Genomic DNA, 21350 nt, shown 5'->3' with positions numbered 1-21350 from the left:
TCCTGGATTTCGTAGCGATCTTACCACTGATTGGCACATGAAAGAACAGCTTTCTAATCACCATTACAAAAATGATGAAGTTGCAGCCAATTATTACAGCAATAGGTGCAATTACGAATATAATAAAGAAATTCGTCATCGAAGCGTCAATGTAGCAGCTGAAAAAAAAAAAAACTTTGACTACAGTCATTTCATTGGAAGATGGTTCTAAGTATTACATACTACATATTATACCAACAAATACTGAGCATCCATTTGTTCACTGCCCGATGAAACTAAAAAAAACATCAGGACTTATAATCGTAATATTGTCACAAATTAGGCATTTTAGATATTCTGAGTTTGGACGGTCAATTTTTCCTAGACCTAAATTTTTCCTATCAAAATTGCAATGTTGTTGACATGTTCCTGTAGTTCAAGCTATATACTTACTGATCTTTGCTGGTATAAAAGTCTGTAAATGACACTGACAAAGCAACAACCAATATCAACGGTGTTCCTGTAACAAAACACAAACGTATTTACTGTAATAATATTATATTATAATTGGATTGATGTAATTACTCCGAGATTGTAGTTGACTGGATACAAAGTCTGTGTGATTTTAAACAAACACAGCAATGCAGGAGGTGTTTCCTGTTTTATGGTTGTCTATACCCAAGACAAATACAAGATCCAAGCACAAAAGTGCGACACATAAGTTGATCATTATCTTTTGAGGCTGGCGATTTCTGAGTTTTCTACAATAGAACGTGAGACATATATGCTTGAAGGTTTTCCATTTTAAATAGCTATTAATGAATTTGGGATCTTTTTAGACCTGAGGAAGAACACTTACTTTGAACTCAATAGAGTAATTATTGTGATAGTAAAGCAGCATATCGATAACCAGCAACCAATGGTTGATATCGCGTCCAAGGCTTTCTTCGACTTCTTACCTCTCTTTGTAGGCAACTAGAATGTAATAAAAACAAATATGTATAGCTTGTTTCTAATTTTTGTTTATGTTTATATATTTCCTCTAGTATAATAATCATCTGCGTATAAAAAATTAAATATACAGTCGAAAGAAAAATAAAACTACTACTAAGAATGTGTAAAGATGAAAGCAGCTTGGACAAAATATGAATAAATTTGAAAGACGGAAACCCCTTATGACAATGATGACAAAATAAGCGATACCTTTTGATGGTATGCCTAAATCATAACAATAAACAAAGAAATGAACTAATACCATTAGAACAGAAAAGCTAGTTAGATGTGAACATTCACATGTGATGTGATTTTTATTTGTTTCTCCTATCATCTTCTTGCAGCCAAAATCTGACCATTCAGAAATTGTTTCGTTCCAAAATACACAAGTTGAATTCCCCACCGTCAAACCCTAAAGTATGAATAATTAGATTCTATTAATTGTCTTAATCAATACATGGATATTCATTAATCAGATTTTTCCAATTCGCACGTGATAATTAAAGTCTAGAATGCAATACGATACTTTTGAACTTTGAAGCCTGTTTACTAGAGTAGTACTTTTTTTTGTATTGTTAACGATATTGTATATACGTCTAAAACGGACCTCTTGGTCAATTTTAGTGAAATAAAAAAATATTTAGTTATACTTCTGGAATATCAAAAACAAGTTTGACCATTGGTTCCGACATAGTATGAGGAGGAAGAGTATTGTAAATAGTTGCTGCAAGAATAACTTCAGATGTCGAAGTTTTAGTGTCCTTCACTATTTTTGATGGAAAGAGTACATCGTTGAAATACACAATGAAGCTAAGATTTGTCTGTGATTCTGAAAAAACGTTGTTACAAATAAAAATAATGAATGGTGACATACAAGCTTATTTTCTTATGAATACGTTTTATTAATGTACGCATTGGATTGCAAAAGTCTATTTCAATATTTCTAACGCTTTTAGCAAAACAATGAAGGAATTTTGAAAATTGTCATATAAATCATACATAGATACATACACATACGGTAGTGATGAAGATAATGAACATACAACGTTAACAATATGGAAGTAAGTTAAATAGAGGAGCATTCAACAGTTCAGTAATGTACGAGCCATGTAGTTACTTGGGCATATTATCAGAAAAGACAGCATCAAGAACTGAAACTAGAAGTAGTAGAAGGGTGCTGTGAGTGAGCAGCTTTACAGAGTGACTTGAAGTAAGAGTAAAACATCAGAAGGTGGAGATGTTGGAGTGCAAGAAACATAGAATCGTTGAACAACGTGATGGCCAACGCCCAGTCAGAAAAAAAAATTCAAAAATATATCTAAGCTAAAGTTTATACCGTTTTGTAAGATCTTCTTTGGCAACCTAATTGATCTGTCAGACTCCTTTACACAGCTCTTATCAAGACACGTGGTTGTATCTGTGTCATTTACCACCCAAACAACATCTGACTTGAGGGATTTTGTATTTATGCTTTTTGTTTCCAGAGCAAAATTGTCAGTTCCTTCAGTAAGATTCTGACCATCTCTAGAAGCGGTGGCAATTTGATGTTCAAGTGAAGCTAACATTGACGCTATAGTTTCAACTGGTAGATCCTCAGTATTTTCTACTGCTTCCACAACATTATCAATTGTGCTAATCACAGCTTTAGTAACCTAAAGAGAATACAGATGTTACATTACTCGTGATCATTACTTTCCATTATTATTTTTTTTTTATACAGGTAAAAGAAAGCCTGTTTTGCATTGTGGTCCTGTGTTGAATTAAAAAAAATCAGGGAAAAAATATTTATATATCATTGTAATTGTTTTTTATATCTGTGTTTTGTGTCTCAGAGCAAACACAATTTCTATGTATATGCAAATGACAATAAAAGTAAATGATGATTTCCACTAATGAATGAATGAATATTTGTGGAAAAAAGAGATCGATACCTAACTCAATTGTTGGGGAATATTTAATTTGCGCCTGTAACTTTGAACGACGAGTTAATCTTACTAATGCTAGGCCTATAGTTATAATGTAATACAATATGTAATCTCAAAACTTCTTTCAACATCCCAATACATTGATTGAATTATAAAGACTTTGTTAGTGAGTAGGCCTAACGATAAGCTGACAAGTTGCCTACAAAAAAGGGTCATCAATGTTATAATTGTAACCTACATTCTCATTCGTTGAGTTAAGTCCAACAATGCTTTCTAACCCAGACGATACTTCGATTATATCAGCAGGCTGTAAAGCAGTACTATTATCTGTTATTTCTTTAAGAACGCCAGTGACTTGTTCAACATTCTCTTCAGTAACATTCTGGTGAAGAGCAAAAAAACAAGAATCAAATTCCCACTCATTTTTATTGCCATTTGGAATTTGTTTTTGTGTTTTATTATAAGTTATAAATGTGTACTTTGTATTTTTAGAACTTCCGCCTTGTTTTGTTGAAGTGTTTTTTTTTATTATTGTAAATGTTTTCAATATACTGATAATTGTATAATGTCTAAATACAGTACCGGGAATCGGGTGGTAAATGTACATTAGTTTACATGTATATTAATTAGAAAATTGATTCCAAGTGCAAGTTATAGAAAATAGATCGTTAAACAAATTATACCATTGTGATTTCAGTTATCTTCAAAGTAAGATCAGATTCTAAAAGAAAAGTAAAGATAGATAGACACAAAATAGTCGTAAACGATTGGTAACATCACCATGAAAGAGTGAAATTACAATAATTTCACTCGTCCCTGATAACATAATTCAAATAATACAGAATTAACTCGCATTAACGAGTGCTTTTACCCATGCTTGGGACATAAAATATTGCAAAGAGGAATGCTAAGAAAAACAAAACAAGTGTTTTACTTACGAATAATTATAAAAAATGAGCATTCGGCTTTGTTATTAGCACGGTTTCCGACCATACACTTAACTTTATTAGTAGAACCAATCTCATATTTTCTATTTGATGGTTCAGTACAGATTACATTTTCCTCATTGCCCTCTGGTACGTGCCAAGTCGGTGACTGATCCTGTGTTTTTATGTCGTCTGGGCATATTATGTTTATCCATGGCGTAGTATCTAAATGCATTTAAGTAGTTTATGTATAGAGAAACAAACGCTTCAAGCAAACAAAAATATACTTATACGATGGCAATAGATCAGAATGTTTCACAGCAAACAAAATTAAATGGCAACTTACAGACTGGAATAGTAATAGCATTTCTTAATGATTTGGTTGTGGTGTCTTCTTCGGATAGAGTAGAAATCGTTGTGGGAGTAGGAGCATCTGTTTCCCTGGTAGTGTCATTTGTTGTTACATTTGATGAGTCTGTGTTAATATTTAGAAGTTATATTATTATTTTTAGTCATTTATTTCATTATTTTGCACGCGACTTTACAGCTCACTATGTCGGTCGGTTGGTCGGTCGGTAAACACTAATTCAAATTTGAGCACGCGACTGCAGCCATGTATATGGCCTTGTTCAAATCAGTATTTTATTTTTAAATTTTCCCAAAATAGGATACTGTATTTTAGGCCGACATCTGCCGTGAACGACAATGTCAATTAGCTTTCTATTCATCTAAATGGTGGATGAAAGTGAAACTAAGCCAGGACTGTTTAAAGCACCTTTGATTGGTCCTAACATTGATCAAGGGATTCTCTCGTCTAGTGCCCACCTTGACCAGAGGAGAGGCAAGGGCCAATACGTCTGAGGCAAACACTAGATGCAGGGGATGCCATAAGAGATTTCAAATGCCTAATGGGACCCCAGCTCCATATACAGCACCCGATATTCCCAGATGGTCTCCCATCCAAGCTCTAACCAGGCCCAACGTTGCTTAACTTCGGTGATCTGACGAGAACCGGTGTTTCAACGTGGTAAAGCCGGATACTGTATAATGGTTAAATAAGACTCCAGCTTACCATCTGAAACAGTAACATCAGACAAATTGGTTGTGATATCATAAGCAGTTGTAACTTCTTCGGGCTTAGTTGAAATCACTTGTGTAGTAGGGACGTCTGTTGCACTTGCTGGATTTGGGTAAATATTACGATTTATAGTATTAGTAGTATATTTACATATATTTATACATCTGATAATTTATAACATCTAATCAGCACTTATTGTGAATGTATGTATGTTCTTACATTACCACTGTTTTCAGTGGCTAGCTATATGCACGCCTGGTAAAGAACATTCAACGAGATCAACGAGGGTACATCATTTTTTTCTCTTTTTATCTAAATTATTCACAGAATGTACATTTAAGACAAGGAATGACATCGTTTAATGTAATATTATAATATGTTCATTGATTTTACAACACGTAAACAATTGCAGGAAAAGTGTCTTTAACAATGGAATAAATTGATGTTTATTGTAAGTAATAATGTCAATTAAACAAATAATGAAACGAAACATCAGTTGTATCAATTGCAACTAGTTTCTTTGATTTATGTCATTACCTGTACAGTACTTTGTGCCAGAATATCCATCGTAACACGAACATTTGAAAGATCCACGAAGATTTGTACAAGAATGTTGACAGCCTCCATTATTCACCGAACACTCATTGATATCTGTTACAGAACGTATTATAATACAGTTATGTTTATTTGTTTGTGTGTAATACCAACAGTTGTTTCAATTGTAAATAGTGTATTTGTAATAGTATATGTTATTACCTGTACAGTACTTTGTGCCAGAATATCCATTGTAGCACGAACATCTGAAAGATCCACGAAGATTTGTACAAGAATGTTCGCAGCCTCCATTATTCGCCGAACACTCATTGACATCTGTTATAAAACGTATCTATATATAAATCTGACATAGAAGAGCACAATGGAAAAACTTCGGGCAAATCTCCGTCTCCGGTACCTACCTCACCTATCTCAGATGTACCGCGAAACGTAGATTTGATAACATTAGTTCTCACTATTACGATATTGTTCCATATTTCTATCTTATGAAAATATTAACAAAATTTCTGATTTTATCGGTAGATTTTCAACCGTACGCAGTAATTTCCGGGATCACGGTGAGTCATCACCTTACAACTTTCTGGTTTCTACTAAGTTGGCCGTTGGTGGCGATTTTATTTTTTTGATTATAATTATCCCATACTATTAAAAATACCAAACAATAAACACTATACTTTAAAATGTTTTTCATCATCTAAGACACTGTGAATATCAAGCATTTCAATGTTAAATGGTAACCGACCGAAAACGTCCAGGCCAGAAGGTCCTTTTAAAAACTTTTACCCGAGTCATTATCATTCCGAGACACTTCCTAGAGGAAGCTAGTTATATTAAAATTATGTTTATTGAACAACAGTTGTTTCAATTGTAAATAGTGTATTTGTAATAGAGTATGTTATTACCTGTACAGTACTTTGTGCCAGAATATCCATTGTAGCACGAACATCTGAAAGATCCACGAAGATTTGTACAACGATGTTGGCAGCCTCCATTATTCGCCGAACACTCATTGACATCTGTATTATAATACAATGTTACTGTATGAGGGTACGTTTATTGTAAATACATAATGTTACTGTAAGTTCGTTTAAAATCGTACTTTCAACGCATACACACAAGTTACGCTTTTTATTTTTTTACACAAAATGTCTTTAATCATATTAATGTAAATAAATTTCATAAACACTGATTATTTTAATTTATTTCTTTATTCATTCTAAATTAATTTGATATAGGCAAATGAGGCATGTCACCACAAAATCGGCGCAGAGCCGTAACCTCATCTTTCGAGATATTAAGCCTAGTTCAGTTTAGAATCTATTTTGAGATTTCAATAAAAAAAAAACGATGCCATAAATATCAGACCCTAGTTTATGAAAAAAAAATCATAAAGTGTGGATTTTGCTTAAGTCGTTTTCATTAAATATCTATAGGAATTATTTTTGGTTCACTCTAAAATCGACATTATTTACCATTATTTGGTGCCTATCTGTTCGAAAATATATCACCTACAGTAATTGTTAACAACATAATGGATTTATTTTTAAATCTAGCATAGGAAAATTGGTTTTATTAGGTGTTAGGTGTCTAAAATATCTACCAAGAGTTTGTGAATGCTATATTTTTTGTGTTTAGACACTTACCAATTTCGCATCTGCTGCCTGTATATGTATCTGGACAATCACAGTTGCTGGGTGATACACATTGGCCGTTATTCTTACACGAAGGGTTACAAATAGCTATCAGAAAGTACAATTGTAATGATATGTGTGTCTTCTAAAATTGACACAAAAGTCTGTCAGCTTTACACTAAGTTTACAGCTGGATAGGTAGAATCATGAAACATTAACGCGAGAAAAGAAAAACAATTAACCGAAACAATAGTAGATTACAATTAGGAACCTGAACTCAGTATGCTCCCAGACAGAATCCACATAGTTCGTTGAAATAGCCTACAGTGACGTATGCTATCCATGGTCTTTTTTTCTAAGTTAAATAAGTTCGACTGTGATGCTGGTAACACACTAAATAATTCCTACAGTATCTTACTTAATAAAAAAGAAAACAACAAACATAGGAAATCGACACGTAAAGCAAGGCTGCTGACTATACGTCACGACCTCATGCATAATTTTGCTTAGTTATTCACAGATCCAAGAAATTTAAAGTCTTTGTACAATAATAGAATAGGAAAGTAAACTTACGAATTGAACAACCCCCATTTCCACTCTCCGCCCAACCGCTACAGCAAAAATAGTTCGTTGAGTACGTCGTGCGGTACTCCTCGCGATATTTCCTACGGTATGCAGTCCTAAATTAATTAAAATTAAAATCGCAATTTTTAAATAAATGATCTTCATGCAGCAGAAGCTGCAGCAGTAGCAACGACCGTTTGATAGTAATAATGACATTCATTATTCATTACTATTCTCAACTACTGTAGTTTACTAGATTTGTTTACCTGTATGCTGTACACCGACCCCAACCAAACAAACCACAATATGAATAGTGTAGAGTTGAATAAGAGATGGAATAAGAAACTTTCACTGAATGCACATCAGAAACCTTTCTGGAACACACATGAGGACTAAAAAATAGTAATTATTTGTAACAGTATTTATTCGTTTTCACATTGTCAATGCGTTTGCTATGCGTTGCTCAAATTCATTATAGATTTTGCAGCAGCAGAGAGTGCAGTTGTTACAAACTGAAATTCGCTACCCATCAATATTTCTATTTTAAGCAAATCTGACAATAGTTATTAATATTTATTCAATGAACATCAAACTATCTATACGCAAACTCGATATTTACACAACTTCTAGAAGACATTGTATCGGTCGCTGTCTTTCGTGTAAAAAAAATATCGATTCTTTCCAAACAAATTAAGTACTGTAACATTAACTTTGCATGAACGAAGACATATTTTAAGAAAAATTACTAAAAAAAAAAAAAACTCACCGTCCTGCCGTAGGTACGGACATAATTACATGAGGAATTGACAACAAAATCAACACAAACAAATTCATTAGGATTTTCTTGAAAAGATGTTTGTTGAAAGGTCTTTCTTTATCACTTATTCGTTTAGTACTCCGACAAACTGCAAATACCACTGAACACTGACGTACACGTAACATTTACCTTAGTAATAAGTTTAATAGGCTATTACAATATCCGTCTGTTCAGTTGGAGCGTAAATATTAATGTTATGTTTCCTGATTGTTTTGTTATGAACGTTTTTTTTTATTAGTATGTGACATAGTCAGACACCTTTCCAAATTAAGGTTTTCTCGCCCTTTAACCATCTTGTGCATTAGCGAATATATTCGCGTGAATCGAACCTTTATGAGTTATGATTGATTGCGCATTTTCCACGTCATAAAGGTAACAATGCTTTTTTCAGATGATACACAATTCTTTAAATTGAGAGTTCCTGTGTATTTACAGTATAAGAAGACAGCTGGGAAAGCAACTACATGCTTTTAACAAGCAAAAAATTGTTGTTATTGTTGCCATTTGACCACAAAAAAAATGGGAAAAAAATTCTTGTAACCACATAATGCGGAAATAAGGAAACGTTTTTAGATAATGCCAACATTATTTTTAAGTTACATTTTCCCCTTTTCTATTGCAAGTATAGTACATTACGTTACATTGTGTTTGTATTGTTATCATTTTATAGGACATAATAATAATAAACAGTATGTGTTGATTGGACAATTATAGAGTATTATCCACCTTTATCGCATTCTAGCAAAACTAGTTTTTAAACGAAGTAGTTCACGATTTCCGTATTGGAGTTTACGGTGAACATGGAACAAACCGTAGATTAGACGAATATGCATAGACTAATAATGCATACAATGCCATGGATATAAATAATTGATAGTGAAATATACCCAAAAAGTACAATATTGGTATTTTTAGTCTTTTAGTTTACTCTATAGCTCACTATGTCGGTCGGCCGGTGTCGGTCGGTAAACACTAACTCAAATTTGCGCACGCGACTGCAGCCATGTATATGGATTTGTTAAAATAAAAAAAACATCATATAAACACGATTAACAAATTAGTTTAGTTTATTATTAGTTTAGTTTTGGTACATTGAATGGAAATGGAAATAATAAAATATTTTTGATATACGCACAACAATGTAAAAAACACATTAAAATTACAATTAAGATAGTAATTAACAAGATTAATTAAAGATATATTGTCCCCCTAAAAATTTTTTGTTGAATATGCCATTTTAATATCACATAATAGTTATTCACTTTGACCAAAAACTTGATCCAAAAAAAAAAACATTTTACACCAAAAAAATGTAATTTAAAGCAAAATATACCTAAATGGTTTTCGGTTGAAATTAACCATTTCTTTTGTCTTTTTATAAGTGAAATAATTATTTTTGATGATTTTTTTTCTACAGAAGTGAATAACTTTATTAAAACTGTGAAATTGCGTATTCAAAATCTGATTTTATTAATCTTTATTTTTTCATGTTTTTGGGGGACAATACATCTTTAAGATAACAATTAACAAGATCAATAAGATAACAATTAACAGGATAAATTAAGATTACAATTAACAAGATAAAGTCTAAAATATATGTACTATGATCGTTATTTAAAGTTATAACGGTAATTACATTCATTATATAGTTTTTAGTCGCGTGCAACGCGACTCTACAGCTCACTATGTCGGTCGGTCGGTTGGTCGGTTGGTCAGTAAACACTAACTTGAGCACGCGACTGCAGCCATCTATATGGCCTTGTTAGTTGTCTGTTCACAGCAAAACATATCACTTCTTCAGAGGGCGACATGCAAGTGTATAATAATCCTGACTAACTGAATGTAGTAAAGTAAAGTAACACATTCGTCCACACATTATGAAGTTTAGGTTGAGTTCATTGGGCAAATTAAGCGACGATATAATGTGTACAAGAATATGCGGGAAGGCATACTGTTATCTGTTTTTTTTTAGGGAATATAGAGTATATATACATAATGACTGTTAAAACATGTGATACGAAATCAACCAATGAAATAGGAAGGAGATTAGGTACCTTATAATAATACAAGATGAACATTTTAGTAAAGAATATTATTATGTTACACATTGCACGGTGTATAACCGTGTTATCGAAATTTGTAGTTACATGCCGTATTTATGGTGTGTATTGTCTACGTTTTGTCTCACATTTTTTAGCTCACAAACCACGTGCATTAGCCTATCAGGAACAATTTCACTGTAAAATTAATTTTATACTTTAAAAATCATCACAATTACAAATACAATATCAACAATTAAAAAAAATATAAAAAAATACAAAAATTCGATAGCAAAAATACTGATCAGCAAGGTAGATTTAAATAACATTAATTAGATTAAGATTATATTAACAACCCCAAAATAAATATTTGCTTTTTTTTGTAAATTAGATCAAAATGTTTGATGAAAAACAAAGATAGAGGGAAGTGTAATCGATTAGCATACGTATATTTGTGGTATATTGTACGTGTATAATTAAGTTTGATATCGAAATAAATAAATAACTTATGATTTATTAAATAACTCTTTTAAGCCCTGTCTACACTATCAAACTTTATGTGACACAAATGTGATGTGCCCATGGACATGATGATGTCATATCACTACCATATTTGGGAATATCTCTACCATATTTGGGCACATCACACTTTTTTTTTTAAACTAGTTTGCTAATGTAGACAGAGCTTTACTTGTGGAAGGGATAGCCGAAAGTGAAATATCATTCACCACCGTATCATGAGTTCCTTGTCGTCTATCAGACACCGTCATCGACTTACATTGAGGCGGAACATTTGAGATACAACCTGTTACGGCAGTAAACCAGGATCGCCATACCTGTCTACATTCCGTTCGTAGTACACAAAACAGAATGAAGACGGCAACCCCCTGGAAAGAGTTCAATAAAACAAAAAGAAAAACAAATACTATCTCCCCTTTTAGGTCAATTTTTTCGAAATAAAAAACACCAAACATCCACGTGAGACCTAATAACAGTGAAATGGCCATTGCGTTTGCGGCTCTTTTTCTTTTTGCATTCCTGGATGTTGCAGCAATCCTACCACTGATTGGCGCTTGGAAGAAAAGCTTTCTAATCACCATTACAAACATGATGAAGTTGCAACCAATAATTACAGCAATAGGTGCGGTCACAAATCCAAAGAAGAATTTCGACATCGAAGCATTAAGATAGCAACTGAAATAATAAAAGAAACTTGATTACAGTCCTTTCAAAATTCAATTCCTTCTCCCAATTTTGAAACAATAGCAACCTTAACTACGCGGCGACAGTCGAATAGAAACATCACTCTGCGCATACTCAGAAACATCATTATGCGCAGAATTACTTGTTACTCGATAGGCGCGCAGTTTAAGATGTGAAAAACGAAATGTCGCTAATAAATGAAACTATCTGCCTAATGTGTCCTATTAACTGATACAAGATTCATTTATTCTGAAAAATACCGTCATGCAGAATTAGACCAAACAGTCAAATAAATTGCAAAAGTTTCTTTTATTGCTTATTATAGGTCAATGGTACCGTGCTGAATGACATATCCAAAATGAGACCCAAAAGTCACCTAAATTATATATTATGCAAATTACCTGTTTTTATTATTAAATAAAATTGCTTTTCTGTTAAGATAACTTTGTATCTCATTGATTCATGATAAATAAGCATAGACGAATGTTTAGTTTAGAAAGTGACATTTGCAAATGAATGGCCGCCATTACAAACAATTTTCAACACTGTCTTTTTATCTGTTCATCCAATCATAACCTACACAATTTACTATTTTGGATATGCTGTTCACTAATAACCATTAAAACAAACTTTTTATTTTGCAATTTCTTTGACACAGGGCAAAATTGTCATCCAATTCTGCTTGCATCGTTTCATAATTTGTTTAATTAAAATGAAAAAAAAAAATAATTTTAAGGATGATTTTTCGATGTCGTAATCAAAGCCGTACACATAGCAGTACAAACACATTAGAAGTCGTAAAATGTCGATGATTGATTGATTGATTGATTGATTGATTGATTGATTGAGATATCCTCAACATTTTGGTTTGGCGGTGGAATAAAAAAACAACTTTAAAGTTTTAGTTTTTCTCAAGTCCAGGTCTACTTACTAATCTCCATTGGTATAAAAGTTTGTAACTGACGCTGACAAAACAACAACCACTACCAATGGTATTCCTGTAACAAAACACAAACTTATAATTAATAACTTTATTATAATTCATTATAACCGCGTTCGTAGAGTTAACTGGATTAGTGCTTATTTATTAAATTATTTAAAACAAATTCAACCTACCCCAGGCTAAACTTGCTGCTGTCCACAAAAACTTACTTCCAGGAGTGTCAAATATCTTGATGAATAAAAAGTACATACTGATAGCTTCTACTAAGGTCCAAGATATCGACACTAACAAGAAGTAATGTAGTAGAGCTGCCACGGCAATGCAGGAGTTGCTTCCTTTTTCAGGTGTGTCTATACCCAGGACAAATACAAGATCCAAGCACAAAAGTGCGATACATAAGTTGATCATTATCTTTTGGGGCAGACGATTTCTGATTTTTCTATAATAATAAAATGAGACATTGGTATCAAGTTAAAGAAATACACGTACGTAATTGTCTTTGACATGAATTATTACAGAGTGTTGTTATTCAAATTATCTACAAATAAATAGTTAGTACTTCCAATAAGTTAAATGTCAACAGCCCTGAACTTGTAATTTGTCATACCTTAAGAAGAGTAAAACTTACTTTGTACTCAATAGAGTAATTATTGTAATAGTAAAGCAGCATATCGATAACCAGCAACCAATAGTTGATATCAAGTCCAATGCGTCATTCACCTTCTCACTTCTATTTCTAGGCAACTAAATTGTAGTAAAAAAATACATGTATTACTGCAGAAGAAATTTGTAACATAACAACCCATTGTAACTTTCTCTAACTACCTCATACTAGTGTTTATTTACCATTTAAACTTAAACAATTACATCAAATAAGTACATAATTGAAACACTGTCGGCTTTGACTTTGAGAATTATATATTGTCATTAATCATTAATATGAGAATACCAGGGAAAGAAAAAACAAACAAAAAACAATTACCATAAGAACAGAAAAGCTAGTTAGATGTGAACATTCGCACGTGATGTTGTGTTCGTTTTCGTCGGTTTTATTACATCCTAACGCTGACCATTCGGAGATTGCTTCGTCCCAATATACACAAGTTGAATTTTCCTCTGTCATATTCTAAATTGTGAATGATTAGATATATTAATTGCATTAAGGCCCGTTTATACTAGGACGATAAGGAACGATAAATGAACAAAAATTAAAAATACAATCAAATGCAATACAATCGTGACGATACAATTATTGTAATGTTCTTATGGATCATGACGTCATCTGATTGGACTTGTGAACGCATTATAGACATAAACAACAGTGGGATGAAAGCTTTTCCAATATTTTTTTTCCGGTCCGTAGGAAAGATTTTCCAAATCGTGTTAAGATTACAGATAGTTTGACTTTAGAACCGAATACAGTACGTTGCTTTTTAATTTATGAATACACCTATATTACAAATCATAAAAACTTTATCTATTCACGATGATCTATTACAAGACAATCTGTGGTCATTTTTATTTTGGGTTGTATACATATAAAACTGACCCCTTGCTTTTGATCATTTAAAATAAAATTAAATGTAAAATAAAATTAAATGTAAAAGATTATTGTTCTAGTATCTAAGTTTAACCCTGTTTACAGAACAAAGCGAATCATAAATTCTTATTGAAATTAAAAGTTATACCTCAGGAACATCAAAAACAAGTTTGACCATTGGTTCCGACATCATAGTATGAGAAGGTAGATTATTGTAAATGGTTGCTGCAAGAATAACTTGAGATGTCGAATTCTTTGTTTTCTTCACTATTTTTGATGGAAATAGTACATCGTTGAAATACACAATGAAGCTAAGATGTATATGCTTTTCTGAAAAGTAATGTTTAGGGACTTTGTTAGAAAAAAAACGAATCAAGACTCCTTACGCATGGGATTACAAAACCTCTAAAATTACGATTTTAGCATAAAATTACGATAGTAATGCCTACAATAATATATTTAAACTCGAGTATTTGGTAAAGGCCTACCGTTTTGAAAGACGTTTTGAGCCAACCTAATTGATCTTTCAGACTCTTCGCAGCTTTCATCAAGACACGTGACTGTTTCTGTGCCATCAACCATGAATACGACATCTGACATTAGAAATTGCGTATTTAAAGTTTTAGTTTCCAGAGCAAAATTGTCAACTTTTTCGGTAAGATTTTGACCATCTCTAGAAGCGGTGGCAACTTGTTGTTCAAGTGAAGCCAACATTGACGCTATAGTTTCAACTGGGAGATCCTCAGTATTTTCTACTGTTTCAACAACGTTATCGATTATATTAATAACAGCTTTAGTAACCTGAAGAGAATACAAATGACATTCAATTCAATTTCAATTTCTTTTATTTCGGAAATTCCATCCATATCAATGCTTTAAATGTATGCAGTGTAGTCGATTGCACTACTCTTGACATCATGAAGAAATAAATTTGTTATTTCAAAAGACATTCATTATCTTGGATACTAGTTACTGTATATAGATAATTATTTATGAAATTTTAATACATTTTTTTAATAGCAAATTTATCAGGAAATTGAAAAACAAATTATAAACAACGAATATATAAGAAACGTCTACCTACATTCTCATTCGTGGAGTTAAGTTCAACAATGTTTTCTATCCCTGACGATACTTCGATTATATCAGCAGATTGCAAAGTAGCGCTGTCTGTTATCTCTTTAAGATCGACAGCGACTTGTTCAACATTATCTTCAGTAACGTTCTGAAAAGAACATATATTTAACAACAAAATATCAAATAAAATTCCCATTTATCTTAATGTTATTTGTCATTGTTATTTTTCATATTATTATAATATATTTTTTGTTACTTCAAATTCAGCTAATTGTTGCTGGTAATTTTAGGCTAGACGCAAAGTTTTTTATTTTGTAAGTGTGTTTAAATATTGATGATTTTTAATTTGTATATTAATTGAAAATTGTGAGTGTTACAGCAACAATGAGAACAATTCTTGAGGATTGTTAAAACAAAACTGTACGTACCATTGTGATTTTTGTTATATTCACAGAAAGATTAGATTCTAAAAGGAAAGTATAGTAAGATAGGTAAATATATAGTAAGGAATTATTTAGTGGCAATTCACATCGTACCTAAATTTATCTTTAACTAAAATGAAATAAAACTGTGTTGTACCTCATAAAATATGTAATACATTTTTATCTGAGAATTTGTTAAAGATATATTGACCCCTGAAAAATTTTTGTTGAATATTCCATTTTATTGTAACATATTAGTTATCCATTTTGACCAAAAATTGGATCGAAAAAAAATGTATTTACCTGAAAAAAAATTGTCAAATTGGCTGCTGGATATTCAAAGTCTGATTTAATTAATCTTCATTTTTCATGTTTTTGGGGGACAATACATCTTTAAGATACATTGAATTCAAATAGCGCAACAATAACTAATACTTGATCGCTGTTACCTATTCCTGAGACATTTTGTAAAGAAGAATACTAATTATTTTTGCCGTAAAAATATAATAATAATAATAATAATTGTCTTACTTACGAATAATTATTAGAAAAGAGCAATTGGTGTTACTAGCAGGGACTTCAAGCATACACGTAACTTCATTAATAGAACCAATTTCATATGTTTTATTTGGTTGTTCAGTGCAGTTTACATTATTTTTGTTGGCATCTGGTACTTTCCAATACGGTGTCGTATTCGTTGTTTTTATGTCGTCCGGACATATTATGCTAGGTGGCGTAGTATCTGAATGTGTATAATAAGTTTATATTGTAGAGATACACACACTTTTCATTTTATTCTAGTACTCACCCTTATAATGTTAAACGACCAAGGTATATACAATGTCTGATAACTAGGTTTTTTTTATCACAAGAAACATGTATTTATGTAGATGTTCTTTGATAGTCTTTAGTACATAAAGTATTCATTTTAGTAGGATAGTTCTCAACTTACAGAATGGAGTAGTAACCGTAACATTCTCGAATGGTTTGGTTGTGGTATCAGAAACTTCTTCGGTTGTGGTATCAGAAACTTCTTCGGTTGTGGTATCAGAAACTTCTTCGGTTGTGGGAGTAGAGTCATCTGTTGCTATGGTAGTATCTATTATTGTTACACTTGACGGACCTGTGTGAATACAGAACAATTTCTTTTTTTATTTTAATTTCATTTATTTTTAAAAAAATACAATCAGTATTTATAATCCGTAAACATAATTAAGAACAAAAACTAGATCAGTTAGATTTCAATAATTAATTAGGTTCTTTAGTTAGTACTGATAGCATGCCCTGATACCTTCTGTGAGATTCATACAAAACATAAGTTCAATCTGTGAGGAAAAACAGATCCTGAAATGTAAAGTGTAGACGTGGAGAAATATCATTAAGAACGTATATTATAGGATAAATGGTTAAACAAAATCTTAACTTACCGACTGATGTAGTATAATCAGGCGAATTTGAGGCAGTGGAAATCACCTTGGTAGTAAGAAAGTCTGTTGTTACTGTAGTGGAATCAACAACAATATTATTATTACAAACATTTATAGAACCACCTATCCTTTTAACAAAAACATGTAAAACCGAAACACGAACAATGAAATTGAAATGTAAAGTATAGGTCTAGAGTAATAGCAATAATAATAAGATTGATGGTTCAACAATTTCTTAACTTACCGTCTGAAGTAGTATAATCAGGCGAATTTGAGGCAGTAGAAATCACCTTGGTAGTAGGATCGTCTGTAGTTACTGTAGTGGAATCAACAACAATATTATTATTACAAACATTTATAGAACCACCTATCTTTATTTTTTGTTAATTTACTACAGAAACACGAACAAATTCAAACATTTATAGAACCACCTATCTTTATTTTTTGTTAATTTACTACCGAAACACGAACCAGGAAACTGAAATGTATTGTGTAGCCTATGGTTCAACACAATCTTAACTTACCGACTGATGTAGTATAATCAGGTGAATTTGAGGCAGTAGAAATCACCTTGGTAGTAGGAAAGACTGTTGTAGTGGAATAAAAAACAATAGTATTATTAATATATCTATATAGAACGTCGTATCTTAAAGTACTATAAAGGGATCTGCAATCGACAATTGTACTTTTTTTGTACATAATTTTTGTTGTATGTTGTATGTACATGTAGATGCATTTAAATAATATTAACCAAACTGACAAGCACTCGCTTCTTTTTGGTGTACTGTTGGGTGTTGTTTTTGTTGTAAATGTAATTGTAATTGTGAATAAACAAAGAAACAATGAAAGTATCGGTGTAGAGTAATATTATTAATAGCCTTTCGAATATACATTTTGTCTCATAATACGTATTACTTATACTATTTATTTCATAAAATATGAATCAAACTTCAAACAAAGTTTTCTTTAATCTTTTCTATTTTAGGATACATGGTTAAACAACTTACCAACTGAAACTATACCACCAGGTCGATTTGAGGTAGTAGACATCATCGGGGTAGTAGGAAAGTCTGTTGTAGTAGTAACAGGTGAATCTAAATTCATTAAAAAAATGTAAGGTCATATATACGGTAAGAAATTGTTATTGCCTGTCATTGTTGTAAGTGTTGTGTGTAACCAAAATACAAATCTATAAATGTAAGTAAGCGCAAAATTAGGTTCAAACAAATTAAAACGAATTTAAGTTAAACGATATACCCAGTATATATAATATGAGTGTTTTTCAAAATCTCATTGCGTCCGCTTTGACAATTTCCATTATAATACGCCAAAGCTTAATATTCGAGATATCCGTCGTGGGCTTCGCTCGCGTACCCTCTATCATACATACTTTAGATTGATGTAGGTTTCAGAAATGTAATAGCACTGGCATTATTTTTATTTTATTATTATTATGTCTTGCCATAAACATAATAAACACAAAAACAACAACAACGTAAGTGGCAGGAAATACAAAAAGGGAACTAAATTCCTATGGCTATAAGTGTAATTTTTGTTCTACTTGTGTCGTGGGCATCGTTGTATTGGTTGATTTGTTTTGTTTGTATGGTAAATAAATAATTTCCACTACAATATAGTACGACTTACCTTGGCATCTTCCCTTATTGATATGAACGTTGTTAATAGCTACAATGTTTGTAAATGTTTCTCCATGGAATTTTACATAGTTCAGATCGGAATTATTGCTCGTAGTGAAGCTGATATGACATTGCTGCCATTCGGTACTTATGTATTTACACTCTCCAATCCACTTATGATGATTATTCAAAATATGGTAAATGTCTAATGTATTCTCCTCATCACTCAAATAATAGTTAAGAGTAACGCAGAAATCACCCCACGATGGTATCCTAGTAGTCTTTATATCTCCTTGTGAGTACGACCGAGATCCAGTCTTTTGAAGAAAAGCATATTCATCACCTGTAAATATACAAATATGTTGTAAAGATCTGTCTACACTATCAAACTAGTTTGACAAAAAGTGCGATGTGCCCAAATATTGTAATCGTTCGTTTCATGGCTCAATAGGTTAGTTATTTTGTTTATATTCTAATAGTAATGTATCAAACACAACACAACTTACCTGGACCTGGGGAAATGTTATCATCTGCTTCTCCGTTTGAACGTTGCCAATGTGTAGAACGAGGACCAGGATCCGTACTGTTTTGCCAATCACAAAAATGGTCATCGAAATCACAAGAGGGGTTTGAATCTATTTAAAAAATAATAATTAAAATAATTGAAATTAATTATATTATTAGTATATAGGATTGTTAATATTATCATCATAAGGATCAGTATCCGTATCATTAGAATTATCATAGTCATTGCCATTATGAAATTATTGTTTTACCAAATAGTTCAATTCGTTTCAATCTTAATTTTAATATTGTGTCTAAATTAAACGTAGAGAGAGTTTATATATAATAATAATATTTCGAACAATGTGATAATCTAAAGTTAAAAAGATAAATTAAACTATGAAACCAAAGTAAACTTAATGAAAGCATACCTGCTTCAATCCAGCAAAACAAGCACAATACTAGATAAATACAAATTGGCAAACTTCTAAAATGAAACATATCTGCTCTTCTTTAACGCTCTGTACACGTCGTACAGTATTCAGTAGAATGTGATAATAATAATAAATGTGTACATCCACGATAATAACACTCACGGTCCTTAAAATAATAATGTTTACTGTTGAGTTACTTGCTTATTTAAACCAAAATACAACATTGTTTTCTAAGAAATTAGAATTTACCGCAGATCTATTGTTTCCGTAAAACGGTTCAGCAAAACCTATTACCTAATAACTACCTTACCTGGTTCATGGTTCATCTCCCCAAAACCAAATTTAAAAATTATTTTTTATGAAATTCTTGGTTGTTGACTATATTTTTGGTACGCGCTCGTCGCGCTTTCTACCGACAAAGGAAAATTGATGCTAAAACTAGTTTTAAATTGAGGCATTAATTCTGGGTGTATTCCGTAACACTTATTTATGCTAATCCGAGGAAGAGAGAAAATATGAACGTCACCTCAAATCGTTATTTAATCAAACAATTGTATAGAATCGCTGATAGCTGCCTGACTTACAGGTGGATAATTCCAACTCGTCCAGCGTAATCGCCATGTGTGTATGATTTTCTAAACAGCCCACTACTCATTTATAGAATGACTCAATAGGTGATTGGCCAAATTCCCCGACAAATAATTTGCAAACATGTTTATCCATAATTTACAAGATTTGATCATCATAAACCACAACTACAATAATCTACAACAGTTTTGTTTTCAAATATAAAGAACGAAATAACTTTCTATTCATCTATTCAGACTATTCCTATACGATGTAACCTTATTAATAATGGCTAAGTTATAGGTTACAATACGATGCAATAATACTGGCCATTGAGATTTGTGTTGTTTTTGAAATTGAAACAGGTACCTGGTTTGTCTCACGCTGGTAAACTTAATTTGGAGATAACCGTACTGGTCACGTGACACATGGGGGCCTGGATTTTCCAAACACACCTGGTAGACAAAAATACAAAGTCAGGACATATTTCACTATACACTATCAGACTAGTTTTAGGAAAAAAAGGTGAAAAAGATTCAAGAAATTGTATTGGTCCACTTTAAAATTGAAATTCGTTTTGCTGGGCATAATTAAGACAATAAACAACAAAGTACTGTTAAACAAACCATTAAAAATACATGCCCAAATACGGTAGTTATATGACATCATCATGTCCATATATACATGGGCACATCACATTTTTCTTTTTCACATAAAGTTTGATAGTGTAGACAGAACTTTAGACTACATTTTTCTGATTTGTTTCTCAATCAAACAGAAGGGGTTTTTTTTACTTAAGCCGGATTAATTACTATATCTAAGTAAATCCACCTGTGCGTTGATTTTAATAGAAATACATTTTATAAACAAATAGACCAATAGCTATTTATATCAATAAAATGCCTATACAATCCATTTATACTTCTTTTTTGACAATTTAAAGAAAGTAGGTCTTGGATAAAGATGTCGTTGAACCAAAGTACACCTATGCGGGAGAACGAAAACGGACACTTTAACCCTGCGTTGGTTTTCAAATTAGAAAAACTCAAGAGACTAATATGAGACATAAGAGGATTGAGTATAATTTTG

General features: G+C 32.0%; 3 protein-coding genes and 1 pseudogene across 3 annotated transcripts in view; all 4 read right to left on the bottom strand.

Annotated features, from left to right (window-relative positions):
• The window catches only part of LOC144844967 (adhesion G-protein coupled receptor G6-like), a 150691-nt gene extending 132873 nt beyond the window's left edge, over positions 1–17818 (bottom strand). The window contains exons 1-15 of the mRNA XM_078702082.1: positions 17806–17818; positions 17644–17706; positions 17364–17435; positions 17120–17191; positions 16645–16815; positions 16228–16434; positions 15699–15736; positions 15278–15418; positions 14682–14994; positions 14342–14523; positions 13636–13779; positions 13282–13397; positions 12827–13092; positions 12642–12708; positions 11150–11701 (exon numbers count right to left, since the gene is read on the bottom strand). Of these exons, the coding sequence (XP_078558208.1) occupies positions 11170–11701; positions 12642–12708; positions 12827–13092; positions 13282–13397; positions 13636–13779; positions 14342–14523; positions 14682–14994; positions 15278–15418; positions 15699–15736; positions 16228–16434; positions 16645–16815; positions 17120–17191; positions 17364–17435; positions 17644–17706; positions 17806–17818 (2397 nt within the window). The 3' untranslated portion in view covers positions 11150–11169. The remainder of the gene's footprint in view (positions 1–11149; positions 11702–12641; positions 12709–12826; positions 13093–13281; positions 13398–13635; positions 13780–14341; positions 14524–14681; positions 14995–15277; positions 15419–15698; positions 15737–16227; positions 16435–16644; positions 16816–17119; positions 17192–17363; positions 17436–17643; positions 17707–17805) is intronic.
• Positions 8–6448, bottom strand: LOC144844968 (adhesion G-protein coupled receptor G6-like). The gene is made up of 14 exons (XM_078702083.1): positions 6359–6448; positions 5669–5771; positions 5439–5552; positions 4896–5003; positions 4170–4298; positions 3836–4048; positions 3581–3618; positions 3136–3279; positions 2309–2624; positions 1623–1801; positions 1235–1384; positions 839–954; positions 433–499; positions 8–158 (listed from the first exon to the last, which is right to left on the bottom strand). Exons 1-14 carry the CDS (start codon positions 6446–6448, stop codon positions 147–149), a joined length of 1779 nt encoding a protein of 592 aa, XP_078558209.1. The 3' UTR covers positions 8–146.
• Positions 4747–4864, bottom strand: LOC144846683 (5S ribosomal RNA; annotated as a pseudogene).
• Positions 6969–8554, bottom strand: LOC144845121 (uncharacterized). Its single transcript, XM_078702275.1, has 4 exons — positions 8418–8554; positions 7918–8043; positions 7661–7767; positions 6969–7195 (listed from the first exon to the last, which is right to left on the bottom strand). The coding sequence occupies exons 1-4, from the start codon at positions 8483–8485 to the stop codon at positions 7053–7055; spliced, it is 444 nt and encodes a 147-aa protein (XP_078558401.1). The 5' UTR covers positions 8486–8554; the 3' UTR covers positions 6969–7052.
• Positions 17819–21350: the final 3532 nt, after the last annotated feature.

Source organism: Antedon bifida, chromosome 6 (assembly GCF_963402885.1).
Source record: "Antedon bifida chromosome 6, ecAntBifi1.1, whole genome shotgun sequence".
NCBI lineage: Eukaryota > Metazoa > Echinodermata > Crinoidea > Comatulida > Antedonidae > Antedon > Antedon bifida.
Note: the sequence above shows the minus strand (reverse complement) of the source record. Positions and strands in the feature narration are given on the sequence as shown.

Excerpts from the sequence above, each read along its gene's own strand:
- LOC144845121 (XM_078702275.1), bottom strand. The coding sequence starts at position 8,485 with ATGAATTTGTTTGTGTTGATTTTGTTGTCAATTCCTCATGTAATTATG. Across the intron at positions 8,044-8,417 it reads TCCGTACCTACGGCAGGACG|TCCTCATGTGTGTTCCAGAA; the intron begins GTGAGTTTTTTT and ends ACTATTTTTTAG. Across the intron at positions 7,768-7,917 it reads GGTCGGTGTACAGCATACAG|GACTGCATACCGTAGGAAAT; the intron begins GTAAACAAATCT and ends TAATTAATTTAG.
- LOC144844968 (XM_078702083.1), bottom strand. The coding sequence starts at position 6,448 with ATGGAGGCTGCCAACATCGTTGTACAAATCTTCGTGGATCTTTCAGAT. Across the intron at positions 5,772-6,358 it reads TGGCACAAAGTACTGTACAG|ATGTCAATGAGTGTTCGGCG; the intron begins GTAATAACATAC and ends GTTTTATAACAG. Across the intron at positions 3,619-3,835 it reads CTCATTTTTTATAATTATTC|AATCTGATCTTACTTTGAAG; the intron begins GTAAGTAAAACA and ends CTTTTCTTTTAG.